Genomic DNA, 13,228 nt, shown 5'->3' on the forward strand with positions numbered 1-13,228 from the left:
CCTCCACAAGTCTGGTTCATCCTTGGGAGCAATTTCCAAATGCCTGAAGGTACCACGTTCATCTGTACAAACAATAATACGCAAGTATAAACACCATGGGGTCACGCAGCCGTCACACCGCTCAGAAAGGAGACGCATTCTGTCTCCTAGAGATGAATGTACTTTGGTGCGAAAAGTGCAAATCAATCCCAGAACAACAGCAAAGGACCTTGTGAAGATGCTGGAGGAAACAGGTAAAAAAGTATCTATATCCACAGTAAAACGAGTCCTATATCGACATAACCTGAAAGGCCGCTCAGCAAGGAAGAAGCCACTGCTCCAAAATCACCATAAAAAAGCCAGACTACGGTTTGTAACTGGACATGGGGACAAAGATCGTACTTTTTGGAGAAATGTCCTCTTGTTTGATGAAACAAATATAGAAATGCTTGACCATAACGACCATCGTTATGTTTGGAGGAAAAAGGGGGAGGCTTGCAAGCCGAAGAACAGCATCCCAACCGTGAAGCACGGGGGTGGCAGCATCATGTTGTGGAGGTGCTTTGCTGCAGGAGGGACTGGTGCACTTCACAAAATAGATGGCATCACGAGGAATGAAAATTACGTGGATATATTGAAGCAACATCTCAAGGTATCAGTTAAAGCTTGCTCGCAAATGGGTCTTCCAAATGGACAACGACCCCAAGCATTCTTCCAAAGTTGTGGCAAAATGGCTTATGGACAACAAAGTCAAGGTATTGGAGTATCCATCACAAAGCCCTGACCGCAATCCTATATACAATTTGTGGGCAGAACTGAAAAAGCGTGCGCGAGCAAGGAGGCCTACAAACCTGACTCAGTTACACCAGCTCTGTCAGGAGGAATGGGAAAAAATTCACCCAACTTGTTGTGGGAAGCTTGTGGAAGGCTACCGGAAACGTTTGACCCAAGTTAAACAATTTAAATGCAATGCTACCATTGAGTGTATGTAAACTTCTGACCCACTGGGAATGTGATGAAAAAAATAAAAGCTGAAATAAATCATTCTCTCTACTATTATTCTGACATTTCACATTCTTAAAATAAAGTGGTGATTTTTTTTACTAGGATTAAATGTCAGGACTTTGTTAAACTGAGTTTAAATAGATTTGGCTAAGGTGTATGTAATCTTCCGACTTCAACTGTATATACAGTACAAAATCCATGTGTATGTGTGTGTATAGTGCATATGCTTTTGTGTGTGTTTGCATGTGTCTGTGCCTATGTTTGTGGAAAGGTAAGCATTTCCTAAGCTTTTTGATCAGGTCTTAAATCTTCTGCATTATACAGTGATTTAGTGGTAAAACAAGTAGGTGAGTAAACTCTGATCACCAGTCACGGTAAAAAAAAGTAACGCTTTTCAATTCATTTTTCCACAAAAGGTGGGTAAACTGTGTTTATTTGTGTGTACCCTCCACTACACCCCTGATTGGATACTCATTTATTTTTGTCTTACCAGGGAGGAAATACCACACTACTACAGTAAAAATCCCAAGGAGATTGTGTGATTGTGGACTAAACTAAAGTACGCTGCAATTGTACTAGTCAGTGTGTTGCTTGCCTGTCATCCCCTGAGTCAGAGATGGCTGCCTCCATGCCCCTGTTCCTCTCCGGCATCATGATCTTCAGCATCTCCTTGTACTTGCTCCACAAGAGGCTGCAGGCTGAGATAGGGACCACTCATCAACACCACCTCAGGAACCTCACCATTCTGCTGTGGCACTGGCCCTTCAGCCGCCACTACAGCCTGGAGGGAGACATTTGCAGAGACGAGTACGGTATCCAAGGCTGCCTCCTCAGTGACAACACCTCCCTGTACCCTCAGGCAGACGTGGTGGTCTTCCACCACCATGAGCTGAGGACGGGTCGCTCCGCCCTGCCTCTCCATCTCCCACGGCCGGCCTCCCAGCGCTGGCTCTGGCTCTCCCTGGAGCCCCCGGTGAACAACGGCAACCTGACCCAATACAAAGGACTGTTCAACTGGACCATGAGCTACCGAGCAGACGCTGATGTACCAATGCCCTATGGGAAGACGGTGGAAGTTCTCGTTCCACCAAACAGCAACAGCAGCAGCTATGTGATCCCTAAGAAAGGGGCTTGCCTGGCGAGCTGGGTGGTCAGCAACTACAGCCCAGACCATGCCAGGAGTCAAGTCTACCAGAGCCTAAGGAAGTACATTCCTATAGAGGTGTATGGCCGCTGGCTAAAGAGGCCACTGACCGACCAAAGTCTGATACCCACCATTGGCCGCTGTAACTTCTACCTGGCCTTTGAGAATTCGGTGGCCATAGACTACATCACTGAGAAGCTGTGGAGGAATGCCTACCAAGCAGGGGCAGTACCCGTGGTTCTGGGGCCCTCTCGGTCTAACTATGAGGCCTTGGTGCCCTCAGGCTCGTTCATCCATGTCAGTGACTTCAGCAGCACAGAGCGGCTGGCTGCCTTCCTACAGCAGCTGGCCACAGACAGAGGGCGTTATGAGGCTTACTTCAAGTGGCGTCAGACCCATGAAATCAAGACATACACAGACTGGAGAGAGAGGCTCTGTAATATCTGTATCATCTATCACAGACTGCCAGCTAAAAAGGTGTACTATGATCTGGATGGATGGGCCAATAGATAACAGGCAAAAACTGCTTTTACTGCAAGTTATTTGGTAACAGTGCAATTGTTAAGTAAAAAATAGGTAAGTTAAGAAATTTAAAAAAACAACAGTGAAAAGATATGTTCAACAACCTGTGATGGGCTGTACTTACAACAGGGCCAGTTCGTTCACACACAAAATGTCACAGGTAAAACGTGAAATACATTCATTTCTGCATTGTTGTGATAGTGTGTGACATCCATTACAACATTGCATTTTGGTCTCCAATGCAGAAACACCACAGAAAAATCACAACTTAAAAACAACAGTAAGTATGAATGTGTACCCACAGTGTCCGATCACATGTAAGGTCCCATTGACGACATTCCAGCCTTTACAAGACCAAGAATTGCCACAAATAAAAACATTACACAACCCTGTAAGCTGGCTCATAATTCTATTTAAATGGCACAAGGAAATGTCTTTCCCAGCAGTAATATTGAGGGTAAGCTTTCAAGGATTGTTTTCTCTCAGTATTTGGCTACACATAATACTCTACGGTACAGTTCATACCCTTCATAGACAGTTGATGAATATCCTCCATCTCACTCGGTTCGGGGCAAGTTTTTCCAGGTCACACCAGTTGAGGCCGCTCCCAGCCATTTCTGCCTGGATCCCTCTCCTCCAAATGTTTCTGGGTCGACCACAAACCACAAACAAAAACCCTGTACAAATACTAAATCTAAACAACCCGTCTCAGAGAAATGACTGTGCATTGAAAGTTCTGTATGTCACTCAATTCAACCGTACTCCTCTGTATGCAAATGTGACTTTGACTAATTGTGATGCATATGATTTCATTTCTAGTGTCAATGCAGATTACACACCAAGGTGGTGCCCTATTCCCTACATAGTGCATTTTATAGGGTATTCCTATAATTAAATCATATGCATCACAATTAGGTTGCCATTTCGTATGCAAAAAAAAAACATTTCTGGTCTAGATACTGAGGGGATGTTGCTTTATCATATCAATGTCTATGGATTCAGGGAAAAATCCACCAATAACAGAACATGCAATAAACAGCTCTGACCACCAGAGGTCAGGATTACCTAAAAATTGAATGAACTTGAACCGGTAACAACATGCTTTTTACCTAATCACTTGTTTTTAAGGCTAGATCAGCTATTAACATATATTTTGCTTCTCTCTCACGAGATCCAAGACAGTTGATCAGCTTGCAACAAGATTGTCTATCATATCATTAAAGAAAACAGCACAGCAGACCATGTTGCAGTGAAGATAATATAAATATTTATTTTCCAATGTTCATCTCTGAAATGTTTACATGCATCATGTCCAGCAATTCCAGTAGTAGTAAAAGAGGTCGGTCATCTCTCAGGGTTGGTGTGTTAATTCATCTGGTGTGTCGTTATTTAGAGAGGGTGGTTTTACTGTTTAAAAGGGGAGTCCTGGAGATGTATAACCATCCACATTCATGAGAGAAAACAAAGAGCAACTTTCAATCCATCAAACTCAAATTTCTGGAAAACCTGGGAAATGTTATTTGCATTTTGCAACCCTAGGGGACAATATTGATGTAGGTATATGGTAACTATATGGTAGCAGCCAAAGAAGGTTTAGGTTTGATGTTCATCTTTACCAGTAATCTAGGCCTACATCAATGAATGGGTCCATTCTACGAGTCCAATACTCTTTCTGTCTCACATACATTGTTCTTGAGGACCAAAAAGGAAAATCAAATCATCTGCACCCAACGAGCATCACATTACTGTATGTGTCGGACCACTTCGCTGTTCTTCAGAGAGAGTGGAGGCAGAGTTAGGGGAACAGTTATATGAAAATTCCACCCGAAAACTCGTTTTTTTTTCATTAGTCCATGGTTGATATAGTCCCAAAATGTTTTGTATGTCAGCAATGAAGATATACAACTTCTATATATATATATATATATACATATGTATATAAATATACACAACTATACAGAAATATAGCCAGTATGACGCATTTTGCATCATGATCCAAAACGCAGCATCATATGATGCTCGATGCATCATACCAGCTGTATTTATATGCATTTTGAAAATTGATTGCTGAAATGCAAAATATTTTGGGACTATATCAACAATGGACAAATACCGAAACATAGTTGTGTGGAGTTGTCCTAAGTAAATAAAAGAGCTAATAACAACACGCTTTCCTGAGAGATAACCGCAATAGGCAACTTCTGAACAGACTAATGTACATCCAAAATGGCACCCTATTCCTTATCTAGTGCACTACATTTGACCAAAAACTATAGGGCTTTCGTCAAAAGCAATGCCCTATATACGGAATAGGGTGCCATTTTGGAGGCACACTAGGCTAAAGAAAAAAAGGTTTATTTGACACAGCAATCAGAAATATAGAATAATAATGTGTACAAATACATCATTAGCGCCAGGTTGCCATCTCTCTGTACAGTACACATCAGTGGCTATTTACATAAATAACATCACAAATCATGGGACAAGCCATGTGTTTGTTTGATACGGTATATTCAGTGCTTGACTTGGACTGAAATATGTTCCGGTACTCATTCTGGGTGCCGGTACTGTTTATATTTAGATGCAGGAGCTCCACAATACTTTTGAGCTAATATTCTATATAAGAGGAACAGGAGCTCAAGCAGTTGAGGTGCCGGTACTCCGGCAAGCTCCTGCCCAAGTCAAGCACTGTGTATATGTATGTACATAGTGGGGTTGCTCTGTTTCAGAGTTCTGTAAAGAAGTTCCAAATTCCTTTGAAATCATTCAAGTTATTTAAATATCATCATAAGCAAGTTTACACAAGAAACTTGTAAGGATCATAAATGCATATTGAATTGTATCCCTTTTTCAGCAGAGCACAGCATCATCAAGTCATGCATAGAGGGACCATTGATACTGAGACTATAATGGCTACGTAACAAAGCGTAAAGGTTTACCATACATACTGCATGTGTACATTTATGAAACATTAAAATCACCTTTATGTAAGAACAAAATAAAAACAACTTTTTGGTAATGAAGAAAGTCAAAGATGAGTTGATCCAGATCTTCAGAATGCGTCATTAATGGCACCATATTCTCCACATACTGTAGTGCACTACTTCTGACCGGGGTCGATATAATGCGCTGGCAAAAGAAAGGCACCATGTAGAGAATAGGGTGTTATTTGGGACACAGATATTTAGTCTGCCAATGATTACTATTGACAGCTTGATAAATTGGCATATTCCCACTGTCCTCCAGCTCTGTTTCAAAGGCATATGGCCTAACATCTGCAGTTCCAGAATGATTTATAGGACCAGTTCCCAGACCCAGATTAAGCCTATTCCTCAACTGAATTTTCAACTGAGATTATCAATGCTTTTTAGTCCAGGAGTCTGGGTCATACTGCAGTCTATGATTTAGGAAACTTGTATCTGGATTGGTTATTCAATTTCACATTCTGCACAAAGTGTGTGCCTCCAACACAATCTTCCTGTTCACTATTACTAAAGGTTTGTGGTTTGGACATTGGCCTGTATAGTTCACTGTAAGTCATGGTCTGGTTAACATTCAAAAGTATGATGCAAGTATCAAAGTTAGTCTCCACAGATTGTGTAATGTAATAAATCATACACCCACAGACCCATAACATATTTATTTGTTCAATGTAGTTCTTCTCTGCTCTCTTCCTGAACCTTTCTGCCGGTATCTGTCGTATGAAGCAGGGTAGTATTCATTAGTGCACACCGTAGAACATTTTTCAACAGAACACGAAAAACAATAATTTTCTTGTTCATTTCTTGTTGGAAAAGTTCAGGTATAGAATCTTGCAGAACATGGAGAATAGTATCCATCATCATACACGCTAATCTCTCAGTCAGTTAGTTGGTTGTGCACATGTTTGACAGAAAAAACAGAGGATATTACAGAATCAAATCCACAAGAGATAACAGAGTTAACATACAACAAAACAAGGCATGGTTATGATAGGCCAGACGGAAAGCTTAAAGATCATGTAGGGTTTCTGAGAGTGTGAGACGTCATTGGTCCCAGATATCAGTCTGTTTCAAGAGGAGATTCACGCCAGTCGGTCATTCAGATATAATGTTCATACAGTCCTCCTCCTCCTCCTCGTCACCAGCCCTTCAGTGTAAGTAGTGTATCATGTGGGACAGGTCAAAAGGTCAGACAGAGAAACCTGATGTGTGTTTGTAGGTGTGCAAGGGAGTGAGTATGATTTGATCTTCCTGTACATGTAGGGTGGTATGTTTTATAGGTGCATATCAGAATGTCCAGAGTTGTCAGGGTTACTTGTGGCTCCTCTGAAGGTAAAGGGTAGAGTCATCAAACAAAGGATTCTTCACCTCCATCTCTCCTGTCTAGAGAGCAAAAGAGAGAAGGAGAAAGAAAGATAGAAAAAGAGAGAGCGAAAGAAAGGAGAGAAGAGTAAGTTATTACACAGCTAAAACAACAAAATGTGTGTATCTGTAGCCTATTGTAAGTACAAATGTATGTAAACTAAATGTACAGAATTTAACTAAAGGTAAATATATATTGGATATCAGCCATCGCTGCCTCTCCATGTCTGTCTGCTATTGTACTGCATGGCTGTGCAGTACACTGTATGTGCATCAGGTATGTCCGTCTCTTACCGGGGCCAGTCCAGGGCACTCGTATACCGTGAAATCCCCATCCTCATTCTCCTCATCTGACGTGGCCCCGGAGTCAGGCACCTTGGGTTCATCCCTGTGTCTGGAGACAAAGGAAAAACACTGAGTCATGGAGGTATCCAACCACATCACAAAACATCCCAATCCACCATTCACAGAGGAGAACACCGATACAGACTGACAGGAGGACAGGGAAGGAGAAGGGAGGGAAGAGGAGAGAGACAAAGCCAGTGTCTGGAAACATTTACAGCTTACTTCCTCCATACCCCCTCAAATCCTCTTAAAAAACATGGGACCTTGGACCTCCACCAATTAGCTTTGAAAGGAGTTGAAGGAGAATCAGGAAGCAAGAAATGGACAGCTAGTAACATTTTTAGACAGCCAGGGTCAGAGAGCAGACTAAACTGGCAGACAGATATGTCTGGTTAAAAGACAGACAGAAGGCCATGTGGGGTATGACTCACTTCTCCAGGCAGAGCATCTGCTGTTTCTGGTGTTGGTAGTGGTACATCTGGGCACTCTGAGCCAGCCTCCTATCCCCAAGCTGCAGGCAGGACACAGAGGGAGGGCCCGAGATGACATGGCTCTCAACCAGAAGCCGTTTCAGTATAACATTTATTGTACAGAAGATGTGTTTGTTCCCATGTGATTAGTATGTTATCAAATCAAACTTTAGATTTATTGAAAAAAAATATTTGTTTTACAGTAAAACAATAAAATGAAGGAGATAAAATAAACAGATGGCAATTAATTAAATGTATAAAATAACATGAAAAAAAAAAAAACTTTCTTCACTGACTTGAATATAATCTGTTGTAACCATGACTTTGTGTGATTGTGTGTTCTGCTGTACATACCACATCATTGTCATAGGAATGGGGCCCCATCCCCCCATAAGCTGGGTAGTCGACCTTCTGAGCCAGCCGCACACCTCTCTGCAACCTGGGATAAGATGGGGGACATCATGGTCAGTTTCCCATAACCACATTATTAAACTACATGACAATTATTAAAATAAGTCAGTACATTTAACTAAGTGAAGTAGGGAACAACAACCACGTATCACAGTTATCGCAGACCATTCTTCCACATAGCTGGTATCAGTGCAAAACAGATGTAGAGTTTTACCTGATCCAACAGACAGCAGCCAAAAGCAAGGCAACAGACCCCACAACCAAAAACACACTGGTCATGACTGTGAAGAGATAGAGAAAGGCTGTCAGGAGAAGAGGAAGAAACATCTGGCAGAGGAAGACATATTACCCAGAATAACAGGAACAGATCAGGTGGGGAGACAGTAAGGAAGTGGGTGTTTGTGGGGTGCATCTCAATTGTAAACTCAGCAAAAAAAAAAAGAAAAGTCCCCTTTTCAGGACCCCATCTTTCAAAGATAATTCATAATAATCCAAATAACTTCACAGATCTTCATTGTAAAGGGTTTAAACACTGTTTCCCATGCTTGTTCAATGAACCATAAACAATTAAATGAACATGCACATGTGGAACGTTCGTTAAGACACTAACAGCTTACAGTAGGCAATTAAGGTCACAGTTATTACAACTTAGGACACTAAAGAGGCCTTTCTACTAACTCTGAAAAACACAAAAAAAAATATGCCCAGGGTCCCTGATCATCCACGTGAATGTGCCTTAAGCATGCTGCAAGGAGGCATGAGGACTGCAGATGTGGCCAGGGCAATAAATTGCAATGTCTGTACTGTGAGACGCCTAAAACAGCGCCACAGGGAGAGAGGACGGACAGCTTATCATCCTCGCAACACCTGCACAGGATCGGTACATCCGAACATCACACCTGCGGGACAGGTACAAGTTGGCAACAACAACTGTCCGAGTTACACCAGGAAAGAACAATCCCTCCATCAGTGCTCAGATTGTGCGCAATAGGCTGAGAGAGGCTGGACTGAGGGCTTGTAGGCCTGTTGTAAGGCAGGTCCTCACCAGACATCACCGGCAACAACGTTGCCTATGGGTACAAACCCATCGTCGCTGGACCAGACAGGACTGGCAAGAAGTGCTCTTCACTGATGAGTCGTGGTTTTGTCTCACCAGGGGTGATGGGCGGATTTGCGTTTATCGTCGAAGGAAAGAGCGTTACACCGAGGCCTGTATTCTGGAGCGGGATCGATTTGAAAGTAGAGGGTACGTCATGGTCTGGGGCGGTGTGTCACAGCGTCAATGGACTGAGCTTGTTGTCATTGCAGGCAATCTCAACGCTGTGCATTACAGGGAAGACATCTTCCTCCCTCATGTGGTACCCTTCCTGGAGGCTCATCCTGACATGACCCTCCAGCATGACAATGCCACCAGCCATACTGCTCGTTCTGTGCGTGAATTCCTGTAAGACAGGAATGTCTGTGTTCTGCCATGGCCAGTGAAGAGCCAGGATCTCAATTCCATTGAGCATGTCTGGGACCTGTTGGATCGGAGGGTGAGGGCTAGGACCATTGCCCCCAGAAATGTCCTGGAACTTGAAGGTGCCTTGGTGGAAGAGTGGGGTAACATCTCACAGCAAGAACTGGCAAATATGGTGCAGTCCATGAGGAGATGCACTGCAGTACCTAATGCAGCTGGTGGTCACACCAGATACTGACTGTTACTTTTGATTTTGACCCCCCCTTTGTTCAGGGACACATTATTCAATTTCTGTTAGTCACATGTCTGTGGAACTTGTTCAGTTTATGTCTCAGTTGTTCACTCACTGCCTTCCTGAAGACAAACAATGTATACGAAATGCTTCAGTCTGGTTTTACACCCCATCATAGCACTGAGACGGCACTTGTGAAGGTGGTAAATGACATTTTAATGGCATCGGACCGAGGCTCTGCATCTGTCCTCGTGCTCCTAGACCTTAGTGCTGCTTTTGATACCATCGATCACCACATTCTTTTGGAGAGATTGGAAACCCAAATTGGTCTACATGGACAAGTTCTGGCCTGGTTTAGATCTTATCTGTCGGAAAGATATCAGTTTGTCTCTGTGAATGGTTTGTCCTCTGACAAATCAACTGTAAATTTCGGTGTTCCTCAAGGTTCCGTTTTAGGACCACTATTGTTTTCACTATATATTTTACCTCTTGGGGATGTTATTCGAAAACATAATGTTAACTTTCACTGCTATGCGGATGACACACAGCTGTACATTTCAATGAAACATGGTGAAGCCCCAAAATTGCCATTGCTAGAAGAATGTGTTTCAGACATAAGGAAGTGGATGGCTGCAAACTTTCTACTTTTAAACTCGGACAAAACAGAGATGCTTGTTCTAGGTCCCAAGAAACAAAGAGATCTTCTGTTGAATCTGACAATTAATCTTAATGGTTGTACAGTCGTCTCAAATAAAACTGTGAAGGACCTCGGCGTTACTCTGGACCCTGATCTCTCTTTTGAAGAACATATCAAGACCATTTCAAGGACAGCTTTTTTCCATCTACGTAACATTGCAAAACTCAGAAACTTTCTGTCCAAAAATGATGCAGAAAAATTAATCCATGCTTTTGTCACTTCTAGGTTAGACTACTGCAATGCTCTACTTTCCGGCTACCCGGATAAAGCACTAAATAAACTTCAGTTAGTGCTAAATACGGCTGCTAGAATCCTGACTAGAACCAAAACATTTGATCATATTACTCCAGTGCTAGCCTCTCTACACTGGCAGCAAGGGCTGATTTCAAGGTTTTACTGCTAACCTACAAAGCATTACATGGGCTTGCTCCTACCTATCTCTCTGATTTGGTCCTGCCGTACATACCTACACGTACGCTACGGTCACAAGACGCAGGCCTCCTAATTGTCCCTAGAATTTCTAAGCAAACAGCTGGAGGCAGGGCTTTCTCCTATAGAGCTCCATTTTTATGGAACTGTCTGCCTACCCATGTCAGAGACGCAAACTCGGTCTCAACCTTTAAGTCTCTACTGAAGACTCATCTCTTCAGTGGGTCATATGATTGAGTGTAGTCTGGCCCAGGAGTGGGAGGGTGAACGGAAAGGCTCTGGAGCAACGAACCGCCCTTGCTGTCTCTGCCTGGCCGGTTCCCCTCTTTCCACTGGGATTCTCTGCCTCTAACCCTATTACAGGGGCTGTGTCACTGGCTTACTGGGGCTCTCTCATGCTGTCCCTGGAGGGGGTGCGTCACCTGAGTGGGTTGATTCACTGATGTGATCATCCTGTCTGGGTTGGCGCCCCCCCCCCCCCCCCCCTTGGGTTGTGCCGTGGCGGAGGTCTTTGTGGGCTATACTCAGCCTTGTCTCAGGATGGTAAGTTGGTGGTTGAAGATATCCCTCTAGTGGTGTGGGGGCTGTGCTTTGACAAAGTGGGTGGGGTTATATCCTTCCTGTTTGGCCCTGTCCGGGGGTGTCCTCGGATGGGGCCACAGTGTCTCCTGACCCCTCCTGTCTCAGCCTCCAGTATTTATGCTGCAGTAGTTTATGTGTCGGGGGGCTAGGGTCAGTTTGTTATATCTGGACTACTTCTCCTGTCCAATTCGGTGTCCTGTGTGAATTTAAGTGTGCGTTCTCTAATTCTCTCTTTCTCTCTCTCGGAGGACCTGAGCCCTAGGACCATGCCCCAGGACTACCTGACATGATGACTCCTTGCTGTCACCAGTCCACCTGGCCGTGCTGCTGCTCCAGTTTCTTTCAACTGTTCTGCCTTATTATTATTCGACCATGCTGGTCATTTATGAACATTTGAACATCTTGGCCATGTTCTGTTATAATCTCCGCCCGGCACAGCCAGAAGAGGACTGGCCATCCCACATATGCTCTCTCTAATTCTCTCTTTCTTTCTCTCTCTCGGAGGACCTGAGCCCTAGGACCATGCCCCAGGAATACCTGACATGATGACTCCTTGCTGTCCCCAGTCCACCTGACTGTGCTGCTGCTCCAGTTTCAACTGTTCTGCCTTATTATTATTCGACCATGCTGGTCATTTATGAACATTTGAACATCTTGACCATGTTCTGTTATAATCTCCACCCGGCACAGCCAGAAGAGGACTGGCCACCCCACATAGCCTGGTTCCTCTCTAGGTTTCTTCCTAGGTTTTGGCCTTTCTAGGGAGTTTTTCCTAGCCACCGTGCTTCTACACCTGCATTGCTTGCTGTTTGGGGTTTTAGGCTGGGTTTCTGTACAGCACTTTGAGATATCAGCTGATGTACGAAGGGCTATATAAATAAATTTGATTTGATTTGATTTGAGTTGTTGAATCTTATGTTCATACAAATATTTACGCACGTTAAGTTTGCTGAAAATAAACGTAGTTGACAGTGAGAGGACATTTCTTTTTTTGCTGAGTTTATTTCCTTGATTCCTCGCATCCTTTCTCCTTGGAACCTCCGATCTTCTACTTGAACGTGCTTAGAGAGGGAGACGAGGAGGGACGATGTGAGGAAACGAGGAAATACAATTAAGATTCACCCATGTACGAGAAAGGAGGACAGGAAAGAGTCCATCCACAAATTGTCAATATTAATAGGCAAGAGCAGTGTCAGTCAGAGCAGCATTCACAAGAGCAGTGACAGTCAGAGCAGCATTCACAAGAGCAGTGTCAGTCAGAGCAGCATTCACAAGAGCAGTGTCAGTCAGAGCAGCGTTCACAAGAGCAGTGTCAGTCAGAGCAGCGTTCACAAGAGCAGTCAGTCAGAGCAGCATTCACAAGAGCAGTGTCAGTCAGAGCAGCATTCACAAGAGCAGTCAGTCAGAGCAGCATTCACAAGAGCAGTGTCAGTCAGAGCAGCATTCACAAGAGCAGTGTCAGTCAGAGCAGCATTCACAAGAGCAGTGTCAGTCAGAGCAGCATTCACAAGAGCAGTGTCAGTCAGAGCAGCATTCACAAGAGCAGTGTCAGTCAGAGCAGCATTCACAAGAGCCAGTGTCAGTCAGAGCAGCATTCACAAGAGCAGTGT

At 43.7% G+C, this 13,228-nt stretch overlaps 2 protein-coding genes across 2 annotated transcripts in view; one reads left to right on the top strand and one right to left on the bottom strand.

Annotated features, from left to right (window-relative positions):
• The first annotated feature begins 1,600 nt into the window (after positions 1 to 1,600).
• Positions 1,601 to 2,641, top strand: LOC139390055 (alpha-(1,3)-fucosyltransferase 7-like). The gene has a single exon (XM_071137171.1). It carries the CDS (start codon positions 1,601 to 1,603, stop codon positions 2,639 to 2,641), a length of 1,041 nt encoding a protein of 346 aa, XP_070993272.1.
• Positions 2,642 to 6,275: 3,634 nt separating this feature from the next.
• Positions 6,276 to 13,228, bottom strand: part of LOC139389782 (neural proliferation differentiation and control protein 1-like) — a 42,244-nt gene continuing 35,291 nt past the window's right edge. The window contains exons 5-9 of the mRNA XM_071136729.1: positions 8,434 to 8,500; positions 8,163 to 8,247; positions 7,770 to 7,849; positions 7,288 to 7,387; positions 6,276 to 7,014 (exon numbers count right to left, since the gene is read on the bottom strand). Of these exons, the coding sequence (XP_070992830.1) occupies positions 6,943 to 7,014; positions 7,288 to 7,387; positions 7,770 to 7,849; positions 8,163 to 8,247; positions 8,434 to 8,500 (404 nt within the window). The 3' untranslated portion in view covers positions 6,276 to 6,942. The remainder of the gene's footprint in view (positions 7,015 to 7,287; positions 7,388 to 7,769; positions 7,850 to 8,162; positions 8,248 to 8,433; positions 8,501 to 13,228) is intronic.

This window comes from Oncorhynchus clarkii, chromosome 30 (assembly GCF_045791955.1).
Source record: "Oncorhynchus clarkii lewisi isolate Uvic-CL-2024 chromosome 30, UVic_Ocla_1.0, whole genome shotgun sequence".
Lineage (NCBI taxonomy): Eukaryota > Metazoa > Chordata > Actinopteri > Salmoniformes > Salmonidae > Oncorhynchus > Oncorhynchus clarkii.